At 39.0% G+C, this 25613-nt stretch overlaps 1 protein-coding gene across 6 annotated transcripts in view; it reads right to left on the bottom strand.

Annotated features, from left to right (window-relative positions):
- EPHA6 (EPH receptor A6) overlaps nucleotides 1-25613 on the bottom strand; it is a 392563-nt gene that overhangs the window by 9805 nt on the left and 357145 nt on the right. For 3 of the 6 annotated variants that reach the window (XM_048293611.1, XM_048293612.1, XM_048293617.1), the window contains 4 exons: nucleotides 11556-11705; nucleotides 5765-5958; nucleotides 3324-3473; nucleotides 10-860 (listed from right to left, as the gene is read on the bottom strand). In XM_048293611.1, the coding sequence (XP_048149568.1) occupies nucleotides 635-860; nucleotides 3324-3473; nucleotides 5765-5958; nucleotides 11556-11705 (720 nt within the window). In that variant the 3' untranslated portion in view covers nucleotides 10-634. Of the gene's footprint in view, nucleotides 1-8; nucleotides 861-3323; nucleotides 3474-5764; nucleotides 5959-11555; nucleotides 11706-25613 lie in introns of those variants that run through there. The other 3 variants (XM_048293613.1, XM_048293615.1, XM_048293614.1) reach the window with 2 other exon arrangements.

Raw genomic sequence — 25613 nt, 5'->3', positions numbered from 1 at the left:
CTGCAAGATAAAAAGTTTCATCTTGGATGCAAATATAATAAAACCTCTTGTGCACAAAAGAATAGAAATATATGATGACTTCTTCTCCAGGACAGTTTACCTTCCTGACCCGGGCGTATAAGAAAGCTGCAAATGTTCAAGTTTTCTGCATCTGTCAATTTCAGTTTTTTAAAGACAGCCATTTAAGAAAAAGAATATAATAAAAAAAATGCAGTTAGAGCACTCGGGCTTTTGTGATACTACTGGTCAATTAATTTTTCCAAATCTCAAGGACTAATCAAAGAGGTGAGTTTTAATAGCCCATGTTTAGTAATGTTATAGTAGCAGCTGTTTCCCACTCACACTTGTAAAGAACTGGGGCTTATACACTCAGTATTGCAGTTCTGAGGCAGAAAGAACAGAGGTTGGGATGCCTTAGGTTTTAACTTTCATATTGTCAAAGCCTGTATTGCTTAGTGTAACTCTGAAGTGTCTTGTAGCCTGTTAACTGATGTTCTCTCATGCTAGGCAGACATAACAAAGCCTCTCCAAGGACACCCAGATTGTCTGAGGCCCAAAATGTGTAAACGAACATCTTTAGAAGGGGAGTAAGATTGGAGAAATTACATCATTAACTGAAGCTTTAATTGGAGAATTAACCCTGATATGCAAATGAACCAAACTTATAAAAGTGTGAAGAACTCGTGACTCTGGGTCCATCTTGGGTGTAGCTTTTGGCCTGCCCAGGGTGTGCCTTTGAAAGCCCTTCAAATAAATACCTACCTTTACTCCCTTTTTTTTGTCTAGTCTCTCTTTTTAGGTGGCCGCTTGAGGCATCAGTCGTGCTTCTGATGATTTGGGGAATGGTAGCGAGAGATTGTCTAAAGATCAAATTAGCAGTGAATCTTCCAGCCTGACCCACATTTCCCTCCCAGTTTCCCTTCATCTCATCTAGACCTGCACCCCAGGGTGGGTAGCTCTTGTCACCCACAGAGCTTGACTCTTTGGCAGGAACAAAGTCAACAGCCCCCAGAGTTCAGCACAATCCACCAATTTAGTTGTTCTATAAACATCCCCAGCTGCAAGATCTGAGAAAGATCACAGAGGTGACATGGGCAGGGAAACTTCAGATAGGCCCTGTCAGTCCCACACTGGGACATGCAGAGATATTGCCTGTTTATCCTCAAAAACTGTATGATGATACAACCAGTAAAGGAGCTCATGGGATGAGGCATGGCCTTTATGAGTTCCAGATCTGCAGTTCCATATATCTGCCTCTGTATCCTCCAGCTGAGGAACCACTGGAGAGCTTGCAGCTATGTACTTACGCTTAACATTCACGTGGGGGATGATACACAACACTTGAGGGCAGCCAAAATATTTAGCATCCAAGAAGCTAAAAGGAGTCAGCTGAAAGAATAAAGCTTTACAGTGGAGAGTGGTCTTAGCAAGACCAATGCTTAGCACTTAAGGAAAGTAAGCATTATCAAGGAAAGCCTGATAAGGCACAGAGGGAAGCCAGCAGGTCTTGGGTAACACAGGTTATTTGAAGAGAGAGGGAAACTTTCAAAAATTTGAAATGGTATCTATAGAAAGTAGAAAGGATGATAACCTTAGATTAGCTGTAAAAGCAGAGTAAGGCAGGCTAAAAAAGAACTTGATGAACAAAGAACTTGAGAAAAAAAACCCCCAACAAATAAAATAATACAAAAAATAAAACTCATGATAAATCCTTTTGAAAACTCGCTAGGTACAAGAAACCTGCCAGAAAAACTGTAGTCTAATGATGATTTGGGTATGAAAGAGCACTGAAAGAGTGGCCATTGCTGGAAGACTTAACCATTTCTTTGAGCTGACATTCACTGTGGAAGAAATTGAAATTACTCCCATGCCAGATCCTTTCTGGGGGACTTGTCTGAAGTGACTGCAGGAGAGGTGATAGGACAAACTGAAAAATAAGCAACAACCCACATCCAGAACAAGACTATATTTAGGCAAGAGTTCCAAAAGTACATAAAGATAAAATAATGGAAGTACTATCAGGGTTGTGAGAGAAGGAGTTATCAGCTGTGCTCCACATGCTTAAAAATTTCTTGGTGCCTGAAGTATGGTGCCAGACAAAATGTTTCCAGGGGAGATCTGGGGAACCACAGACCTGTGAGTCTGTGATCATTACAGGGCATAAGAGAAACTACAGGAAGTACAAAATTACGGGATGCTTGGATAAGTGAGCTACTTGAGTCACCATGTCTTTTGCAAATAAAACTCCTATTTTATGAAACTACTTGTTTCCAATGGATGAAGATGATCCATTTGATACACCTCATTTGGATTTCCAAAAGCTTTAGGGAAGATTCCTCACAAAAGCTTTATAATGAAAATGAGGAGTAACTTCTGTGTAATACAGGGTGGAACATAATATGTAGCATAATGTGGTCTTTGCATGACTAAATAACTGGTTTAAAGACAGGAGGTTAGCAGTAACTTGTCAGGTTTTACAATTAGTTATTGGTATAAATCTGCAGGGACCTCTGCTGGGATCATGTTGAACATTATTGTTCAGCAAATCAGTAAATGGTCTGGGGAAACAGCTGAGCAAGAGGTGAAGAATTCAGCTGGTGAGGCTGAATTGTTCAGGGTAGGAAGGGCCAGCTGTGCAGAGCTTTGGAATGATCTTACAAAACTAAGTGACTCTCCCATAATGCAGTAGATGGAATTCAATGTAGGTGAATGTGAAGGGATACGTGTGGGAGAAAATCAGTCCTAATTTCACATGTACAATTCCTGATCTTAACTGACAGCTACCAGTATTAATACAGGCAGTCCCAGCATCAAATAAAAGATTGGGAATTCATGGAAAGGGAACAGAGAGCAAAAGAGATCCCATCATCATGCTACAATATGAATCCATAGTTTGCCCAAACACTTCTATATTGAGTGCAGGGTTTGCATTAAAAAAACCCAATAGGGTGGTGTCAGAGATGGTTGGAACAACTTCCTTTTCAGGGCTGATAAGGACTTGATGATATTCACAGCAAAGTAAAAAAATATTTTTGCCACTGATTTCAGTGGTCTAGATCAAAACTGATTCCCCAGGAAACACGCTCATCCCTGGCCTGTGGTTGTGTTTGGTGTGATCACAGAGTGGAACTATCAGTTCTGAGTAAATCTATTATACATTTCACTTGTGTTGTTTTGGTAAATAACTGTATATGTCTTTTGTTAGCTGAGCTAGGAAAGGAAATGAAAGCACGGTTCCATACTCCACAGTATTTGTGTGTCTGCAGCATCCAAACAAATTCAGGTTAATTAGTCACTGTAGAGATAATAGATGATGTACTTACTCAATATTCATTCTTGAAACCATATCCAAAGTTGTGAAACCTGCAGCCATGAAGTTATTTTTATACTGACCCATTTTTATGGAATCCAGCCAGTCACTGACTGAAACAAACAAAGGATATTCTGGAACTTCACCAGGTGAATCTGGCATTCTGTAAACAAAAAAAAATGCAAAGGTTACCAAGCAATACAAAATATGACACCCAATTTACTCTGGTAGACACTGTTTTTACTAAAAGGCAGAAGGAATGAGAGAGGAGTCTGAGCTGTAAAGGTCAGATCTTAACTGAGGATCTCTTTAACCCATTGTCTAAAGCTTATAAATCACATCAATCTGCCAAGTTGCACGACTTAAAACAATACATTTTATTACAGAACTGCAGCTCAGTAACACACTGAGGAAAAGGCCTCTCCCACTGCTCTTATTTTTGTTCCACAGAATGTTTCCTTGCAGATCGACACGTTCAGGATTATAGTAATTGGTTAATGCAGCAGTCAATGTAGAGGACAAAGAAAATTTAGCATAAGCTGCCATTAAAAAAATTAAACCACCATGAGATGATTTTTACATTTATCTACAACTGCCCCCCACCGCCGATGGCGCCTTATTGTGATACCATTATGCTACAGGAACACTTTGATTACAGTACTCAAAAGCTAAAACTCACCCTAAAAGAAGCAAAAAGAATAAAATATTATATCTTTGCTTTTACATAGAATTACAGAGCAGGAAATAAAATTGGAGCTAATTTAGTCTCATTTCTTTTTAAGTTCTTTGCCCTAATATTATCACAACTGAGACAAAGATGGGAAAAAAAAGATTCCAATTTTGGTGCATTGATTTCCAGTTTTCTGTTGTGTGCCACACTTGGGAGGGCTCACAACTGCCACTGGCTTTATGCATTTTGTGTAGAGAGACTGTATGAACAAAATGCAGAAAATGCACACTGCTGTTTGTAAAAGCTCTATGATAGTCTTTAGGAGAAAGACACAGTTTATTGAAAATGAAAATTTAGACACCAAAAGCCAGCCAACATTATGGAACATGACTTAATGTGTAATGTAGGAAGCAACACAGCCCAGTGTCTTAACGTACCAAGTTTTACCCACACATATTCAAATACATGAAGTACAGTGATTTTCATTCATATTATCAAAATGATAGAGGGAGACACTAAAGGACAGGAGAACACTGTTAAGTACAAACTGTAACTAAAGACCTACCATGGTCCCTTCCCATCTGAATTACTCTATAATTCTATAGAATAACTGCTGACCTTCTAAGTTACCCAACAACTGCATCAAGCACTCTCAAATGAATGGAAAACACTTTCCCAAGCAGGTGAAGTCAACAATAGTTCAATAAAGCAGAAATCTTTTAGATCTTTAACTATGATTTAAAATAAAAAGAGATAAAAATACATTACTCTGATGCTAAATAAAGTGATCCAGGTACAAATAGCAAGTCATATATATATTTATATGCATATACACATAGAGGCTGCTAACTCTAAGGGATGGATATTTAATCCCACAAGTCCCCCTAGTCTGTGTTGATGAAATGGCTGTAAGCCTAACTCCAGGTTTTCCTACCAACTTCTCCATTCAGGCTTTCCCACAACAAGGTACCAGCCCGAATTTTGCCTTGTTGCTCAGCCCTTCTTAAAAGCATTTAAAGGTTCTCAGCAAGCCCCACTCAGGGCTTGAGAACCCCTTATAAACCTAGGGAGTCTCCATGAAAACACTTTTATCTTAAGGTGACTCTTAGTGGTGAATGAAGAGAGTGAGGCCACCTGGACCTTCACGGATTTAGGCTGATATGCAGGGACAGCTTGGATCAATAAGCCTACAAATACTGACAAATTCTTCCACCACAGCCTTGCTTATCCTGTGGCTGCATTCATTTCTGTAATATTAATGAAAAAAACCCCTGGGCAACAATATCAAGAATTTGTTGTGGAATGGTAACAGCATAATCTCTTATTTGTCACTGCTGCCCTTCTGCTGCAGATAAATAAAGATTTAGCAAGCTAAGACACAGTTCACAAATTGCTTGAGCACTGTCAGATAGAGAGACAGGCTGTTGAACAGAGAAAAAAAATTACGAAGAGAAAACAGGCACATAGGAAAAACATACTCACCAAAAAAAAGAACAAAGAGATTCACAAAGATTAAGGATAGACCGTGCACAAACAGAACTTAGCCAAAATTATAATAAAAAAGCCTAATATAATCTGCATTTATAGAAATGAAAAAAACCTCCTTCTACAACAGTGTATTAACAATAAAGCAAACCTTAAAAAGGACTTAAAATGATTTGAACCTGCATGACTTTAGGAACTCAGAACTTTGTGGTCCTCCCACTCCTATGTAATGCCCTAAACCACATAATGATAGCCACTATGTGTTATGAAAAAACAAAATGTACCAAATAGAGTCTTACACAAGTACGTCCTCCACTAGGGTATGAAGGGTGCTGGGATTGCGGATCAGCTTGTCCAGGAAGCTGACAATGTCACTGAATTTGGGACGGTGGTTCCTCTCCTTCTGCCAGCAGTGAAGCATTAGTTGGTGAAGAGAAGCTGGGCAGCCCATGGGAGCTGGAAGCCTGTAGCCCTCTTCAATGGACAGTATAACCTACAGAAATACAATGTGTATGATTACCAGGCATTAAACTGAAAGGACAGGCCGACACTGACAATTAGAAACCAGGGAGGATAAATTATTAATGGCACAGCCACCCTCACTTGATGCATTGCTGGGGCTTCACTCAGGGAATCAGGACTGGCAGGGGTGTGACCAGAGGAGACATGAAATATTTTGTAGGCATATGAAACACAGTAGGAACTTTTTTAGGCTCTCTGGTCATCCTCTTCAAACAGCTGAGAATGGAGAAGGGGAATAAAGAACTCACCAAAATCACCATCATTTTCATCTACTTCAGGAGCCACAAACTCACCTGGTGTGGCCACTGCATCTCAGCATGCTGTAATATTTGCATTCTGACACAGCGTTTGTATGTGGCAATGCCCCTATACACTTAAGCACTAAAAATACACATTGTGGCCCCTGACAAATTTACTTGGTGTTCACATGTTTCTGCTGATCCTTAGAGTATGATTAAATCAGGCAATGTCCCTCATACCAAGTTACAGCACAGTTATTTTGGAGATTCCCTCAGAAACCTGGATGTCCGAGATGTTTATAACCAAACGAAAGTTAATAAAATTATGGTATTACCCTAAAGTGAGTGAGACCTTCAGATCTAGAAAATGTGTTTGGTAAGGATTTGGAAAGAAAAGAGGTCTGATGCCAAAGGTAAATCGCAAGTATGAAAAATTACAGTTGATCAGAGTCGAAGGAAAGCTGACTCTTAGTAATACAAGTAGCAAAAAATACTGTTTGAAAATGGGATGGCATATCAGCATGGCTGGATAGGAGTTAGCAGAAGTAGGTAAGGTCTATGGAAAGCTTACATGGATCCATCCCATGAAAGATTTAAAAAACATGAGGAGAGGTCAGTAGGTTCTGCAATGAGTGGTGGTAGCAGTGGGGATGATGTTACAAATTACACAGTCAGGATTTTTTTTGGTATAAAAAAGAATGCAAAGCTAGACTGTGGCTAATCAAAAACAAATCTAGGAAAAACACCAACCCTACCACACATGCATCACCCTCCCACATAAAAATCCAGCTAGTGTTAAATGTTGTCTAATGTACAAATGATTGTACACAGTATTTATAACCACACAGCGCACTTAGGAGGAACATACCGACTGCATTGATCCCCACTGTGCTGCAAGGAGACATCCATCATTTTCACACAGATGTATGTACATGCTGCAGACATATTAATGCAGCTGGAAGGGGTTACATTAAACTGTTTACAGCAAATCAATGTTTTACAGCACCAGCTCTGGCTTCAATTTATTCAATCTTATTATCCTGGAATATATCCCCGTTCTCTGTTTGAATTCTGAATTAATGTTGGCTCTGCTCAGCAATGCCTAACACTTACGCTGCAAGCAATATGTAAATAAAATAAGAGTAATGAAGCTATGCTAGGACCTGAGCTCCCCTTGATGGCATGGTAGGAAATGGAACCAGGTTTCTGTACCTGCTCACAGGTGATTGTCTGTGTTTTATAAACACAGGTGACTTGGTCCTGTAATGTACATGCTGCTCTTAGAGGAAAAGATGCCATCCCTTTGCCAGAGAAGTATTTCCTTCAGAACCTTGCCTCCCACTGATGAAAACGTCCCTGTGGACTCAAGATGGGCGAAACTCAACCCCACGTGCACGGAATTTTATTCACATTTGTTTTTACATTTATTATTAATGTATCTCAAGCAGTTTGTCCAAAGTGGCTTCATAAAACACTCCTGACAGTGAGGGGCAGAGCTTAGCTGGTAGTGGCCACTGAAGAGGCCATCCTTAGCAGCCCAGAAATGCAGATACCATCATGTTTACATTTAACTGTGCCTGTTGCAAATGATGAATTTATGAAATGTATTTTGCTTTTAAGGCAACAGGAAAACTGCTCTACTTTTATGAGACATACAGCATTTGCTCAACACAACAATAGAGGGCTGATGAGATTTTGCTGAAGTAATTTATTCAGGAAAAACCCAAAAGCGACCATAATTTTCCAGACATATTTTCTCTGCCACACTTTATTTTAACATATCTTTGAAAATGAAGTCACAGTGCATTTTGTTTCCTCTCTTGTTCAAAAGGAACATTTCAGTATGAAGAGAAATGCCAGCTGGTACTGGGATAATTATAATTTCTCATTAATACCAGCACATTTTAAAAATAAATTGGAAATATTGCCTCATTAGTATCCCTTGTGAGGCAAGTATTATTTTTAGAGTCTAAGAAGCAAGAGTAAAGATGTGATAAGTGTCGAATACTGCAATGGGAATCAAGTCTCAAAGGAAGAATTAGAGCTTTTTAGTTCCTTATTTATTTATATATTTATTTTAGCTCTTGCTCTGCCACATGCATAGCACCCATCTCTCTCTGTTCAGAGAAATCAGATATCCATGTACCTAAAAGGGAGAAGTATTAAGTTTTTCTTAGCAATATAAAATTATATATTATAAAACATGTAAAGATTTTACATGTTAACTCCTTTCAAATGCCTTTTTCCCGTGTCAGTTTAAGGTTGACAAAGCACCACGTTAATCATGAAATCTGCATCTACAAGAAGGATACAGCAACAGCTTGTTTGATGTTAGACATAGCTGTGAAGTTTGACCACAGAGTTAGTATTATATATTGGTTATGATACCAAAATTGTCTGAATAGTATTTTATGGACTTCTACAGGAAATTTATACAAGTTTAATTTCAAATTAATTGGCAACTGGCAAAAATTCTATCTGAAAATGAAGCTGTAATCTTCCTGATAGTTTCATTATTAATAGTAACATAGATTCTTGCTTTCAAAAGTTAACTGACAGCTTTTTTAATGAGACTGAGACAGAAGAGAGTCCAGAGGGACATTGTCCCTGTGTCCTCCTGACATCTGAAAAATCTACCAGGAGGGAGAGGCAGCTGCTCCTGCCTCATGGTACAGAGCCAATCCCAGGTGCCTGCCAAGTGTTTTGATATCTGTGGGTTGAGAGAACTGTATTAGGATAAGTTTATTTTTTCAGTATTACAAGAAACTTTCAGGAGTGTAAGGAGTTTTATTCTGTTTGCTACAGTAGTTTTCTTGCATACCAACCACAAATCCATTAAATATTCTTTTCATTTTTTTTTTCTTCTTTTTGAACACTGTAGCTCTGCACCATGCACTAATTTATACGGTGGCCTCTAACAGGTGTCCCAGTAGACTTCACTCACAGCTGTTCTACAAACCAAATGCATGGAATATAAATCTTCCTTCCCTCACATGAGCATTAGCAAGCCAGGCTCTTAGCACAATCTGTTCATCAGTACACTAGTTTCCTTGGAAAGTTCAATATCTTGGCTAATGTTTATTAATTAAGCAATAAGACACGACAGACTGTGCAGCAGCCCTAATTAATGGACACCTCTGGTGCCTGCCACACATCTAAGAAGTGCATTAATCAGCATCAACACAGTTTGGAAGTGACTTACCACGGTAATAAAATGGTTATTTACTTAAACAAGAGCATTTCTCAAACTTAGAAACATTTTTAAGCCTCTGCATTATGCCATGTACAGTATTAATTTTATGAGAAGCATTTTTCAACTGAGTTTCCTTAAGTTCAGCTTCCAAATCCTTGCTGAGGAATATAAATAGAGGATACTGGATTTGCAGAGGTGTTGAGTCTTTCTGGATACCTGTGATCAGCTGTAGTCTCTGAACACCAGACTGGGTTTATTTAGGTGGCAGGTACCAGTTTAGAACTTCTCACATCAGCTGTGTTCATCACTTACTTAGCCATGGTCTAAAAAAGTGAGCTCACTTCCCTACGTTATATAATTAGAAAAGTAGTTGGTAAGATGGAATGGGAAAAAAACACTCCAAAACCAGACCTGGCTCTGCAGAGTTTATACTTGGAAAACTTTTGGTGATCTACCAAAATCCACCCAATTCAAGAAATATTTAAATTTCTATCTAGAGAAGAGCTTTATTATGATCAAAACTCAGTAAGTGTTTTAATGGTAATGTCAGCAGACATTTTGATGTAGCAGAACATCTGACTATACCCATGCAAGACCTTATCAACTGTTGTTTGCATCCTGTGTCTTTTATGAATCTGTTTAGTGCACATCCCTCTCTGTTATTTTTCCTTCCATCTGTGCAGTACCACTGACCTTTGAAAGTCCTATTATTTCTGCAAAATAAGCTCCTGTGAATTCAGGGTAATTTATTGTACTAAAAAACCCGTCCCAATATCCAGTAAAATAAGCTTTACTTTATGTCTAATAACTTGGAATTTTCCAGTGACACTCGAAGTCACTAAATGCATGTAGAAGGTCACAGGTGCTCACTGCTCTCATTCTGGCACTGAAGGCCTGTGGGTAGGAGAAAAGGAGTCCTTTGTGCTGGGAACTGCTGAACTGCTGGGAAAGCCCCCAGCAACTGGCATCATTAGGGCCTGCAGCATTATTTTGTATTAACAGATACTTTTATTTTGGATGTAGGAGTAATTAAATGTTGCTATCTTCATGCTGTAGCTGATTATTTAATATATTCTAAATTGAGACGTTTGTGATAGTCTGCTTTTTTGTTTCTGATGGGATTGGTTGTTTTTTTCCTTTTCTTCCTGAAACAGTAAAATTATTTTTTCAAATTAAAATCTCTCTCAGATCCTTATCCCCAAATGACCGATCAGCCTTAACAAGCAACCAGACTTGAAGAGCTGAATAACTTAGCAACAATGTAAAAACAGCCATCTGGGAAAGTCTTGTCAATTCTTCAGAACCAATGCAGAAATATTCTAAGCACATATATAAGAGAGGTTAAGGTGGCTTGGCTGATATTCCACATTTTGACATAGAGATTGATGGCTCGTGTGAAGACCAAGTGTACCAGTTTGAGCTGTCACAGGGACCCATCAAACAAGAGAATTTGTGAAATTTAAATTGCAGTAGAGAAAAAAACCCCATGATTTCCCCTTTTCCATGCTTCTTTTTCTAGAATAAACCTTCAATTATACTGGAAGCAAATGTGGGATTTTTTTTAATTGTGAAGGCTTATTTGGCCACCGCTTTTGGATTTAAAAAAAAGTCAGAAGAAAGCATAACTTTTTTATGAGGAAGAGCTATTGTCCTGCACTGTGGTTAAGCCTATACATAGTTTGCAAGGTAAGAAGAATGCACTGAATTCTTAGAAAGGAGAATTGACAAATACATTTCTCATGGCAGCTTCATTCTTTCAGAATTTAACCATGGGTGCCCACTGAAGGGCAGTGTCAGACTGTACTGGAGATAAGGGGCCAACTCCATCAGAATAGTTCCAGTATTCCCTCGAGTTTTGGTTTACAACTTCACTGAGAACGTCATGCACTTGCCTATGATTCTTTGGAATAGTCTTTACTCCATGGGAGGAAGCAGGTCAAGGTTTGAGCTAGAGAGGGCCAAGTCTTCAGGTTGCATAAATAGCCTGCCCCACTGAAGTTGACAGAATAATGATGATTTAAATGAGCTGAGATTCCAGCCTAGAAAGGGAATTGGAGAGCAAAGCAGGGCAGGGAGTGGCAATAACTTTCCAAGGACACTTCAACGAGTTGCAGATTAGTCCTGGGCAGTACTCACATCCTGGTTGGACATCTCCCAGTATGGCCTCTCTCCATAGGACATCACCTCCCACATGACAATTCCGTAGCTCCAAGCGTCGCTGGCTGAGGAGAACTTCCGGTAAGCGATGGCTTCAGGAGCAGTCCACCTGATGGGGATCTTCCCACCCTGGAAAATTGGTTGAAAATTGGTCAATATGATTAGGATGCAGAGTAATGCATGTTTAAAAGAAAAAAAAATCCTGGATTCTGAGATTCTACATTCTGACTTCCATCAATTTGCCTTGTCAATTTGCTGCAAGTGGAAAGGAAGAAATATGCCTTTTTATGGAATTCGAAAAAAATTTAATTTCATATGTAGTCTAATTCACCAATACCTGCACTCTGTGAAAACAGCGCAGTTCAAAGAGCAGAAAGCATTTGAGATGATTAATGTTTGTTCAGTCATATAAATAATCAGAACACGCCTTTTGATTGAAAACATCCCAAGCCTTAAATTCCTAGTTTGTTGACATTTAAGCTTTTTCCCTAAATGAAACAGAAACATCTATTGCAAAACGGAACACTGAAAGCTCTTAATAAAATTATGTAATCAGAAAAGAAGCTATGGGTGTTCTGCACACTTTCAAAGCATTACATTCGATGGTATATTTTAATTTTTGTTGTGCCCTTTAAATATCCAGGCAGAAAACAAGCCCAGTGTGTTCCTAAATGGGCATTTCCTTAGGATATTCAACAGTGTCATTCTGCAGCCTACAACTTAAAAGCCAAGCTGTCCCACCAAAAAAAGAGTAAGGAATCAATCAACACACCTAACTTACTGTTTACAAGACCACAGGATGTAGGACTTTTCTCTGACATTAGTACTTTACACCACTGTATCTCTTCTATTCTCTCATAAATAGTTTCTGTATGAAAACTACTTTTCCATGTCAGAAAAAAAGAGGTATTTCCTCTCCAGGTACATTGCTCATTTCAAAGGTATATTTTTTTCTTTTCAAGACTGTACATTTATCATCATTCTCATGGAACTCTTTAGAGAGAGGAAAGCAGTATGGTGAAGGTGCCACTAGATGGTAGAAGGAAGCAGTCAGCAGAGCTGAGCTCACTCAGCAGTAGTTGCTTTCAACAAGCAGTAATAGACTCTGCTCAGTGTTATAATTGTATTTCTGACTGAAACAAAAGGGGAAATGAACTAGAACATCCATTTGGCAATCGAGAGAAGCCAGAGTTAAAAACAAGTATGTAAATCTCTGTTAATTTGCTTTGAACGTATAAAAAGTTGTCTGTGAGTTGTTGAGGCCTCACTTCAGCTGGCTGAGAAGCTGTTTGTTCTACCAATAACTGGTTCAAAATCCAAGCTCTGTGTCTGTGAGGATGTGCCACTCAGCCAACGCCTCCTTTGTGATGGGAAATGCACGGTTAACATTTATGTTGCATTACAGTGGCCAAGATGTCCTTTGTACCATGTTACATTTTTTACAGCTGCTTTTTCAAAGCCTTTGCTTCCTCACATGTGGTAAACCACTTACTGATTTTAGCACTAATAAGGTATTTTTGTATTTTTGCCCACATACCTCCACTACCTGCCTTTCATTTATCCATTATCCTGGTGGTCACAGCACTCCTCTGGCACATCAGAGATGCAAAAGACTTTATGCCTCAGCTGCTGCCACCTGCCCTCACCAGCACTGCAGTGAGTGATACTCTTCGTCCCTTCCTGGTACAGCTGTTTCACTTGGGAAGCAACTAAAAGCGGTTTTTGGGTATGAGACTGAAGAAATAGGGGGACAAAGGAGAGTTGTGATAAGATGTTCTCCAAGGAAAGGCCAGGCTGATTTCTTGTCTCTTCTCCAGGAAGTATTTATTTAATACCTTCTAAAGAAATTGGGTAAGAGCACTTGGTGTTTGATCTCAGAGTCTGGTTTCAGTAGCCTTTTCATGGAATATGCAAGGCCAGGCTTCCTGAGGTAGAGGAAAAATCAGCTATTTGATGCCACAAATGTGCACCTTACACTGGGATGTCCAACCAAAAGGATGCATCCTCTGAGAAAAAGAGAGTTTTAGGGTCTAACTGCAAAAGATACTTGAAAACTATCTCTTCACACCACAGAGTTATGGGTCTTTTGCTTTCTACTGGATCAGGTTTAGTTCTCTATTTCCAAACATTTTATTGCCAAACTTATGTAATTCCATCCTCAGTTAGATTCCTGTTTTGGAGAGTTTTATTAATAATTTATTGTTTTTTGAATTTTAGCGAAATTCTTATGTTAATAATTAAATATCTACTTGTAGGTAAAACAACAAATCTATACATGCGAATAAAAGGCATTTGGATATTTATACATTTTACATTTAATGTCCATAACATATTATGGATAACATAACAGGAAAACTGTCTTTACACTATATTCTTTCCATAAAGCTGATTTTGTATTCCCAAATTATACTCAAAAGAGAGGGCACGTCTTGAGCAGTGTTTGCAGCTAGATTTGTGACTCCTGGCTAAATAAAAATGAGTTTTAAAGAATCTGATCAAACTCTATAACTACTTTCATGACACAGCTTTACCGACTGATCCCTTTTGGACTGAAACAGTAGTGGCTCATTGCGTGTGAAAATGAGACTGAAGAACAGAATCTTAACAAAATTCAAGGCAGCTCATGTTCAAGGGCATAAGATGTGTTCAGAGTTGTAATGTAAAATAAAATCCTTTTGTGCTGGCTCTAAAAACCTCTAAAATTTTTACAGTGGATTCATCTTGTGTATGAAGTTGTTATATTCATAAAAATGTAAATTTCAGTACTTAATTATGTTTGCAGAATATCTTTTTATGCAAAAAAAGTTGTTTTATTTATTTGAAAGCCATTCAAAAGGTGGAGATTGCAATATGAGAACCTTAAGAAACACATATGACTGAAGAGTAGTCATAGTTGCTCATGCATAATAAAAGAACACATAAGGTTTAGAGTGGCTGAAAATGCATTTCCCATTTCTGATTAGAGTAATAAACAGTGCTACTGATACTGGATATGCCTTTTTATATTTTAATCTAACGGGGGAAATAATAAAAGCAATACTTACTGTTTACACAACGCCTCACCTTCAAATCAAGATAATTTATAAATCATCACTTTGCTGCTATAGCAATGAAATCTCTCAGAGCTGCCTGCATTAGAAAGCCTTATTTGCTTTTAGGTAATTCTCTCTTTTTTTTTTTTTTTTGGGGGGGGGGTTGCGGGTGTTTGGGAGGAGGGGCAGAATGGGTGTTAGGAAACAAATTGTTTTCCTGCTTCATCCCATACATTAATAATGATATCAGTGATAACCTAATTTTATTTTCACACAGTGAAATAACACTAACTCCACTGTTCAAATAATTAGAATTCAGCCTTTTTTCCTGTATGCTGCCAGCTGAACAGTGCCTATCTCCTCATTTTTTTTGTGATTGTAATTTAATAAGCAATTTTACCACGCAGCATCAAGGGTCCCCTTGGAATTATAATATTAGGCTCACATTGCTGAGCTTGTAGAAGTGTTCAGAGATGAGCCCTTGAAATGAAATTTACCCCTCAGCCACACCTACACACACGCTCGCTTTCCCTGCAGAACTGGCAGCAGCACAGTTTGCCACAAATTTGAAGGCAGGACTGGAACTCCATGGTGCAGAACACCTCATTCTTTACCTCAGGCCATGCATGAAAGAGAGACAGTCTTCACAAAATGCCATCTCTCCTCTGAGCTCACAGCACCAAAAAGTGCCTATGATGTCTTGTGTGGCCACAACTGTGTTTTTGCTTTCTCTGGTCTGATTTTTTTTTCTATTCTGCATGTTAGACATCTCTTTAAAACCAGGAGGCATTAACAGTTCCTTTAATTAAAAATCAAACCATATTTCTAAACTCCAGTTGAACAATGTAGCTGGCAGCTACAGCCCATTATTCTACCAAAAAAAGGTTGGGATGTATCAGCAAGCTCAAAATGTGTGATGTGAAGAAACAAAGGAGGAAGCCTTTTAGATGCCCAGAACTTCTGGCATGCCCTGATAACTCATTAAAGTGAGGAGTGGTAGCACTGAGAGCCTGAGATACAGAACTGAAGGCAAGGTGTGTGTGAATTCCTACTGCATGTGCACAGGCAGCAGCACACAGCAGCAGCCAGAAGCAAACCCAGCAGGTGCACCAGGCTCACCGTGCCCCAGAGATGTGAGAAATGCCTGTTCCTGTTGAAAAGCCTGTTCTGGATTTTCCTGGAATGACAGACAACTTCAGAGGGACTGTCACAACACTGGCTGCAGTTCTCCTAAATGCTGAGGAGCTAACCCATCAGCTCCAGGTGCACAGGTATCTAGAACTGTCTAGTTCTGGGAGAAAAGGTGCTGAAATGTGTACACCATTAGTCTGATCTGGCACGGGAATTCCTGTGCCTCTGTTGGTTACTGCTCCTTCATGTGCGATGTCACTGGATCGTGCAATCATTTTCCAAGACACAAGTATAGTACCTGTCTGTAGCTCAGTGACAGAAACAGGGGGAAAAAAAGAACTTCAGAGTTAAGAGAGACAAAATTAATGAAAGACAGTTAGTTTTAAATATTGGACATAATTCATCATTCTGTACAAAAACCTTCTGCCACTTTACTGGAGTGATGCTTTTATTTGATGCTCAAATTTTTAATGTGCAAACCTACAAGCAGTCAGAATTTAACATCCTCAAAATCATAATTTAGAACTATTCAGTACTATCAACAGTCTTCTGTTGTGTCTATTGAAATATCAGAGGAACTACATGGCAAGATAACAAAACTGCTCTGAAAAAGCATTTCAGAATTTGCGCTCATTATGCCAAATTCCAGTCAGTTCTACCAGTCTCATTTCCCTCAGAATTGAAATGAATAAATCCCCCTGATTTTCAAAAAGACTGAATTTGCTTTTAATCTCTGGGAAAATATTAATTTTCTTTCAAATATCCTGATTAACAATGCTGAAGTTAAATATGTGGAACTTGATTTTTCCCCTTAAGTTAGCTATTCAAATTTTCAGAACAAGTTATTTATGGCTTTGAGAACATGTTAATTTTAGTGTCTGTTAACCCCTACACTGCATATCTATTTGTGTCTTCCAAAAGAGGGAAAGCTCTTGATGGATGGAAAGAATCAGCACTGAAAATATTGGCAGAATTAAAGCAGACAAGATAAAATGTCTGACCACAGATCATCAGAAACACTTCACATTAACCAGCACTGATCAGAAGTGTATCAGGGTGATTCTCCAAAATACTCCACACCAACCTGCGTTTTGTCTTCCTAAAGGCCATGAGATGGATGAATTGGGTAGTGCTACGCAGACATGCAAACCTCCAGCAAGGCAGATATATCCTACCCTGTGACCTTTTAGCTCAAAAAATTAAAGAATTAAAATATTAAATTACTTTGCTAAAATTCAAAGAATTACGAAATCAGGAATGCTCTCTAGTACAGTGGAGATTCTCATTAGGAGTGGCAGCAGCATTTATTTCCTTTGAAACAAAGCCCTTCAGCATGCAGGCCCTTGCCTGCTCTGAGGCACTGATCTTACCTGGGGCTGAGAGATCATAAGAAGGCTGTTAAAAATGCATAGTTCTGACCCTCAAAATCCACATAAGTGAAATGGTAGTGCTTATTTTTGACCATTTACATCTATCCTGCCTTTGTATTTTCTTGACAGGGCAATTTAAGGAACTTGATACAAAGACACAGCAAACTCCCAAATACAAGTGGTTGATACCATTGCCTCTTGTTTGTGTAATGAACTGGACTATACATCTTTTCTTGTTAGACAGGATGCCTTTATCTACAAGGTGCTCATTGAAAATCATGGATTTTTTGCCAGAAATATTAGTTACGTTTTAAAATATTTGTTTAGTTTTTAAATTACGAAGTCTTTGTTCATTCCAGGCCAGGCAGGTCAGTAAGGACTGGTGGTGTCCTCAGAGCCCTGATGAGAACCAGTCAAGTGTACACGGACAGATAAACCCAAGTATTTTGGAAAATCTCTTTGAGACTGGTCTCTTGAAAAGTAATGATGAGACTGGTAGGGCCAAGGAGCCTCATACTGTTTTAGAGAGTGGGATTTTACATTTCTTTAGGATTAAGAATCCATTTTACAGTATTGTGTGCTTGGCTCTCAATCACAGAGAAACCCTTTCTCCTTCTGAAATTAAATATCAGGAGCATGCATCTCTACCAAAGCCAGTTTAGAAACTATAGCACTATTTGACAGTAATGATAGGAAAAAATGTCATTTTTCCTTGAAACTAATATTTCTGGCAAAGATCTATCTCTTTTCAAGAGCATCAATTTCAAGCTATCTGCCAGCTGTGTCAGCACAGCTCCCATTACAGCTGTAACCAATTTCTTGAGAGTTACTCCTCCAGAGTCTTTCAATCTGCACATCCAGCCCATCCACTTTGCTTACACAAGGGGTCCTACCAAAGTCAATGGAAAAGGTGAAAAGGATTTTTTTTGTTCTGAGATGCTTATTTGAAGGATACCTTACGTTGCACAACTCTGCAACAAAGGAATTTGCTACATGGTCCATTCTTCAGCAGAACTGAGTTACCAAACACAAATATTTCTCTAAACTCAAGTAATTTAAGTTGAAAAAAAAGAACTTAACCAGGCACTGTCTTTCCTTAAAAGTATCAAGGAAGGCTCATCTCTGAAATTATGCCCCTGGCTTGCCCAGGGCTTCATGAAGTATTTATTATTGGATCAAAAATAAACTGTTGCCGTGCACTGCTTGAACACTGGATGTTATTATCTATCATTAAAGACTTCACAGCTAGTGATTTCCACACTCATATCTAGCTGACATGGACAGCAAACACTTCCCAAGTTTCAGGAATCAAGTGGCCTCTCTCTGTGCTGCCATAATCCCCAGATCATTCATTCTGCCTTGCTGCTGAACCCCTGCCATAATTCCTTCCACACCATACAATATGAAGTGGCCAGTAAAAACTCCGAAGCATCTGGGAACTTGGAAAGGGAGAGCACACTGCAATGGATTTAAATGTAAAATTAACACTATATAGGCTATAATACTGTCTCCAGTAAACATTTTCATATTCTATTCTTTGGGATGCTGTTCTAGACAGAATAATGAATTCATATACAGCTTTCTCTAGGGTACATGAGATTTTATTTACCTAGGGCTTCTTCAAAATTCATTCCAGAAACAAGTTGGAAACACCACAAAAATTAGGCTTTTCTTCTGAGAGTTGCAGTACCACACATGGATGATCATCAGAATTATTATGAGGCTGAGCTACTCTGCAAGTATCACTGCTTTAGTTTTCATCCCAGCTGCATCAAGAAGTGCAGAGGAGAATTAATATCTTAGTAACTGGTGAATTAAATTTTCTGCTCACATTTTTGTGAGGTGACTTCTCATTTTATCCTGAAGGAGTTTGCTAGTTATTTAAGTTTCAGTCAATTCATGGATAAGTAGCTGGTCAAAAGATGGGAAACAAACAGTCAGAAAGAAAAGGTCAGTTTTTAGAGTGGCATCCCCCAGAGATCAATGCTCATGTCCTGCTGGCACTGTATGTAGAATCTATAATCCAAACCGAACTGGGAACTTGTAAAATGGTACTAGAAATCCTAAGGTATTCATGGTAGTAAAGATGATGAGGATTTACCATAAAAATATACCAAAGAACCTTATGATACTGAATTGCAAATTGATAAAACGTCACAAAATTCAGTGTCATAGTGATGCACACAGAATAAAATGCTCCTAACTTTACATAACAAATAACACAACTCTGTACTAAGCTGTCACGGTTCAAGACAGATCTTGTGGTTATAGCAGAGAGTTGGCTCTATAACACTATCAACCTCCTGCTCAAAAGCAGAGTAATGGAAAAAATGGAATGAAATTGTAAAAACAATCAGGAAAAGGAGAAAGCACAGCACTGTTGGAACCTATTATATTCCTGCATATTGCTTACTGATCACAGGCTTGATCCCACTTTCCAAAAGCACACACTGAAACTAACAGACAGAATAGGTGATCAAAGGCACAGAATAAAAGAAAGTAAGAATGGTCTATAAAACCCTGACTATAATGGATCAGACAATAGATGGGGATGATAGATCCAAGGTACATCAAACGTAAGTGGAAAGCAGCAGACTAAAAACATTAACAAAACTTTTTTTTTTTTAAAGACACGTTGCTATGGGATGTCACGGACTCTAAAAATTCAAACCTTTTCAAAAGTAACTAGGTAAACTTAAGAGAAGAAATATTTGTGAAGGGTGTTACATACAAAGACCTGCCTCTGATTTAAAGGAGTCTTTGAGCCACAGACCTGAACGCTCAATAACCTGAACTGAGAATGCATCATGTGCACAGCATGTGCACTCTTTTATTACTGAGAGCCTGGAATTTCTGCTTGGAATCTACCGCTTGTTTGCCTTTTGGATTCATGCTTCCAAGCTCACAAGCACTGCAGCTGTCTCAGGCCATTACTCTCTTCCCATCATCTCAGTCTGTTTGCAGGTAAAGTAGAAGCACATGGTTAACAGTGTCACTGGAAAAAAGTCAGTGATGTGCATGTCAACAGCATTTCAGGGGAAAATAATTTAAATTTAAAAATTAAATTTAAAAAAAATTAAAAAGTTAAACTTAAAGGAAGCCATCAGAAGTGAGGTGTTCTTTGATGTGAAAGAGTATAACTGTACATGGGTATCTGAAGGATCACAAGACATTTGGTTGTTGTTGTTGATTCTGTGATTACATTCTTATGTCTCTATCCATGTTTATGGATATCCTTTTTGACCAAACCTTTTGACAAAAGGAAAGAAACAGTTCTCCTGTTAGTAAGTTTTAGCAAAGGAGAAAGCATTGGGTACTTAAGGAGAAGAATCTGTAAAAGTACTGCCGTGAGAGAGTGGAGGCTGACTACTGGATGAACATGTGGAGGTCTTATGTTTGCTCCATAGAGACATAACACTATCTTGTAATGATTTTAGTATCCTAACTTTCATCAGCAATAAATAATTTCACTAAGGGGAAAAAAAAAGGAATAAAAGTATTCCCAGACTGTTGGGAATCATGCAACATGTTAGTTTCATGTCTAGATCAGCCCATACTGCATAAAAATATGGTTTACATATTTAAAGGGAGATGGAAGAACAGCTGCTGATGATGGCAAAGCAGCTGAGTCCAGGGCCATGGATCAAGAAGCATGACAGGGACCACGGATGTGTCAAACACTGAGCACCATGGCCTGCCTTCCCTTCTGGTGACAGAGGGACAAAGACAAGGAAGGGATTGCCAAGGGCAGGGTGGGCAGTGAGGCTCAGCAGAGGGGAGGATGGTGACAGCCATTTCTCCCACAATAGGCCAAAATGCTCCCAGTGCCACCCTGCTGGTTTTCCAAAGAAAGGAAGCGTAGGAGCCACAGCTGCACCCCCAGCACATCTTTCTGCCAGCCAACCCCAGGCTGGGGGCTCAAAACCACTGGCATTTTCAAAGGCATGGATAGTGGGAAGGCAGAGATGGGAAAGGCATCCCAGGCTAGAACCAATCACAAACATGGTGTTCTAGTGTCCCTTTTGGCATTGTCACCTGCTCACTAGCTGTCACTTCAGGAAAATGCAGATCTCCCACTGTCTTGTGTCTGCCAGTTCTCTGCAGAGATCTCAGGGACCATTGGACATCTACAAATATATAGCTGATCCATTGCCTATTTCCCATGTATTTAATGAAAACCAGTACCAAGCAAAGCAGAGAGATCCCAGTATTTCTCCTGACAGACGAGCTCAGGATGCTGCTGTACTTCTGGGCCAGGCAGCAGCTCAGTGGTCCATCAGGATGCACAACTTCAGGCACAATACAAGTTTCCCAGCTGGCAAATATTTGGGCTTCTGGGGAAACAAGTATAGGGATGTGGAAGACTTATGGGTAACGTGATACTAAATGAGGCCACAGGGGCATGGGAGGGATCCAAGCTTTACCAGAGAAGTAGAAGAGCACAGCAAGGAGCTGGAGGCATTGTGAAGGCGCCTGGGGAGATTCTCAGAAGATCAGAAGCTGTGCTATTGAGGTTGCGGAACGCAGCCTGAGAACCAGGATAACTGTGGCATGAAAAGGCAGCTGATGTCTGTAATGGAGCCCCAGGACACAGGGCTTCATTAAATAAAATAAATGAAATAAATAAATGAAATAAATTCTTCCCACCTCCAGGAAGGTGTCCCACAGATTCACAGAATTTTCTGAGTAGGAAGCGACACACAAGGAACATGGAGTCCAGCTCTTACCCATTGCAGCAGAACACAGTGTTATCAGACTGTAATTTCAGAAACACAGATGAAGTGTATCACCAAAAAACTGTCAAAGAAATGAACACATAAGAGAGTAGTTTTCAGTCCAAGTTAGGGCTGCTTCACAACAAAGCTTCTCTGATATTTCTATTTGGTGTAGTGACACAGTGGCACTGCCCATAGATCACTGCAGTGTGGCAGTATGCAAATTGTAGAATAATAGGATAACCATCTGTTGGATGATGAATAGTTTGGCACAGGAATGTGGTCAAGCCTTCCCGCAGATACCCACACTCACCCAGATCTCTGCCAGCTGCCTGAGTAAAGGGCACTGAACATCAAACTGGCTTCTACCTCACTCTCATCAGCAACTCACCAGAGCAAAGCCCTGACTGATGAGTCTGATGGCAGCTCCAGTCACACCAGTGGCAAGGCCAGTTTCATATATTGGTGTTTATACCGGTGTAATCTGGCTTACAGACACTGAGGATCTGCTTCTGACATTTCTTAGTATTGCCCTTCCTAGACTTTTGTACTTCTTTCTGTATCTTGATATACTTTAATTGAGGCTTGTGAATGGTGGCACTGGAATACCTTTTGTTCTGTAAGTCAGCTGGATTTAGACCTTGTAATCCCCAGATAGCATAACACTGAGTTTTTCTGATGGTGCACATACTAAATCATCATCTGACTGATGATAATATAATGGGAATAACATATTAACAAAATTTATCATTCCTGTACCTTGCTCAGGGGATGTTTTACTTTATCATATGATATATTAGTTGTCACTTCCATGACATATTACAGTAAGACATCATCAGAACCATTTTGACAAAGTAGTAACTTTGATATTGGACATCAAGGCCAGGTTGGATGGGGCTTGGAGCAACCTGGGATAGTGGAAGGTGCTCCTGCCCCCCACAAGGGAGGTTGAAACTACAAGATTTTTAAGGTCCCTTCCAACCCAAACCATTCTATGATTCTCTCACTATTCTCTGACATCAGACTTGCCACTGGTGCTAAAACAGTTGTGGTTTATCTTAAAATGACACCCTCTAAGCAGTCAGAGCTTTTGCATTACCTTTGTAAGTTCACCACAAAGCTTCATCAAAGTAGCAGCCGAAAATTGTTTTGACCTTTTGGAGTGTCTCTACAAAAAAAATCCAGCATGTTTATTTCACTAAAAATAATGTACCTAGGTCAGAATCTTGGAAAACAAGGAGGGTTTTTTAAAATTATTATTTTAAATTTAGAAATGTTAATTTAGCAGAGGTAGATCATCAAATGACATAGCTTCTTAAACCCCCAATTCGTTGAGAGACAGCCATTTTAATAATTTTCAGCATTCACTGACGGCCAAGCTGGCTAAACAGCCTTCAGGCACAGGTGCATGGCAGTCATGCTTACGTGGAAACTTGCATAATATACGGGTGCAACTTCTGCAGGAAGTGTCTTTTTGTGCTAACCACTCATATACACTGACAGTTTCTTCTTGTTCAATCATCTGAGCTACGTTTGTATACTGAAAAATGAACATATGCATATATGAATATACAGATAGGAAATGGATTTCCAGATCTCTGGTGGACAAACAAAAAACTGCATTGCAACAGGCAGCTCTAGCACAGCTGTGCCTGCAGCTTCTGAAGGCAAACTCTTTCAGGTAATAGCATTGGAGAAGACAGGATAAATCAAATCATTCAGCAGAAATTAATGACATTTTAGGAAAATGCATTTTTCTCCTCTGTCTGTAGATAGTTAGCAACTTACTCTTTTGCTCCCGCTTGATTTCTGGATTATGACCTTGTATACTTAAGGAAATTAAAGCCAACTGGTTCTGATATCAACAAAGCATGAAGTTATGGAATACCAATGCATAGTTTTGATTTCATATTTTCAAGGTCTTTTGTGTAAAGTGCTGAAGTTCAACCTTATCTTCAAAATCTGTATCACTTGAAAAGTGATGCTAATCACCAGAATGCTGATCAAGACAGTACTTATTTTCATACCCACAGCAAAGTAGGGTGTATTTTATAACAAATGCATTCCTCAGTTGCTTGTTTTTGGTGTAGACTGGGGAATTTCTGGAGCAGCCTGGTGATCATTCTCAAGAATTCCCAACAACCAGTGAAAATCCAGTGAAAGAACTGAAGGAAGAACTTGAATCTTTCAGAGGATGGGGATCATACTTGTACTAGCTGTTAAAATAGCTGTATCAAGATGAAAAAACTTCAGGTAAACTCTGTGGCCAGTGATTTAACACCACCAAAAACAACACTGAAAAGAAGCCACCATCCCTTACCAGCAATTTGCAGAACACTACTTGATTTATTCCAGGTACCAGAGAGCTGACTCATTACAGCCTTAAGAATCTGCTCTGGGAAATTGATACAGATGAGTCATGTGTCCTCCTTAACAAACTTCCACACCTTCTGCAGTACTCTTTGAGACTGTCCCCATGACTACAGCATCAATGACTCTGGGGCAAATATTCTTTTCACTAATGAAAGGTAGATTAGGCTGAACTTTTGGCATAACTCAGCCTAATTTAAAAAAAAAAAAAACCAACCAAAGTCATGCCCTCCATCCCCAATCACAAAAAAGTAAATGAAAGCAATGGACTAATTTTTTTTCATGTGCATTGCTTCTTGCAATATACACAGTGTTTCCATGGACTAATGCCATGGCATTTTATTGCACATTTGATCTTTTTTAAGTGCTTCAAAATCTTTCAGTTGTATAAGATTTTCAGCAGTGGAATATGGGCAATTGCTGCTTCATTAAAAATGTATAGCAAAAATAAGCATGAGTATACTTAAATAATTTTATTTATTTTGGCAGTTGAGGGTTGAAAAGCTCAGTGTTGAAACTGCCTTCTTTATATTCATGATAATCACAGCAAATGCACCATACAAAAACCTCGAGTCAGATAAACAATCTTGTTTTTGCATTGTTGCTCAATTGTCTTCACAATTCCCTAAAAGCCAATAAAGCATTTGTTGGAGGTATGCTGACCAATAATGATTTTTTCCAAGCACTATAATCAAATGAGCAAACTTGTTTTTCACGCTTCCTATTTTATAAGTATTTCCAAAAACAAGAGGTGATTTTGCTGAATGATTAAACCTGAAAATGGTGCAGTAACACTGCTCAGCCATTTTGCTCCTCAGCATCTTTTACAGCTCCCAACTAACTACTCCCATGGCATCCCTCTGAAGAAGCTGCTGTCTCCATTTCACAGTGGGAAAAACAAAGACAGAGGTCGAGGACCATCAAATATTCTGAATACCTGCAACTCCCAGTGGTAATAACTGAATTTCTGGATGCCCACTGTTACTGAAACCAGGCTGCAAATGATTTACATGAGTTAAACTGCAAGGCAGAAGAGCAAAAATCTCTGAAATAAAGTTCCAGCTTCAGCAGTCGTTGGCTTTCTGGGCTGTGCCTTCATCTCACATATGAGTTATGATAAATTTTGTAGTTATAAAAGCAGAAGAACAAAAGAATGGTCAACTGCTCTGAATGCTTATGTGGACACCTTTTTCCTTCACAGTGTGTTCACTAAAGTAAAAAAATCTACATACAGATTTTAAAGAATGAAATAGTCATAGGCAAAGCAGAACCAGTTCTGATTTGGAAAAATCACAATTATTCTCAGTGTGCATCTAACCAGGAAAGGATAAAGTATGTGATTGAAAGAAAGGTATTACCTCTACCAATTCCACCTTGGAGCAATCTTTATAATGAGCACCAGAGTCCTGCATTATATTC

This window comes from Corvus hawaiiensis, chromosome 2, assembly GCF_020740725.1.
Source record: "Corvus hawaiiensis isolate bCorHaw1 chromosome 2, bCorHaw1.pri.cur, whole genome shotgun sequence".
Taxonomy (NCBI): domain Eukaryota; kingdom Metazoa; phylum Chordata; class Aves; order Passeriformes; family Corvidae; genus Corvus; species Corvus hawaiiensis.
The sequence above is the reverse complement of the archived record's forward strand: the minus strand, read 5'-3'. Positions and strand labels throughout refer to the sequence as shown.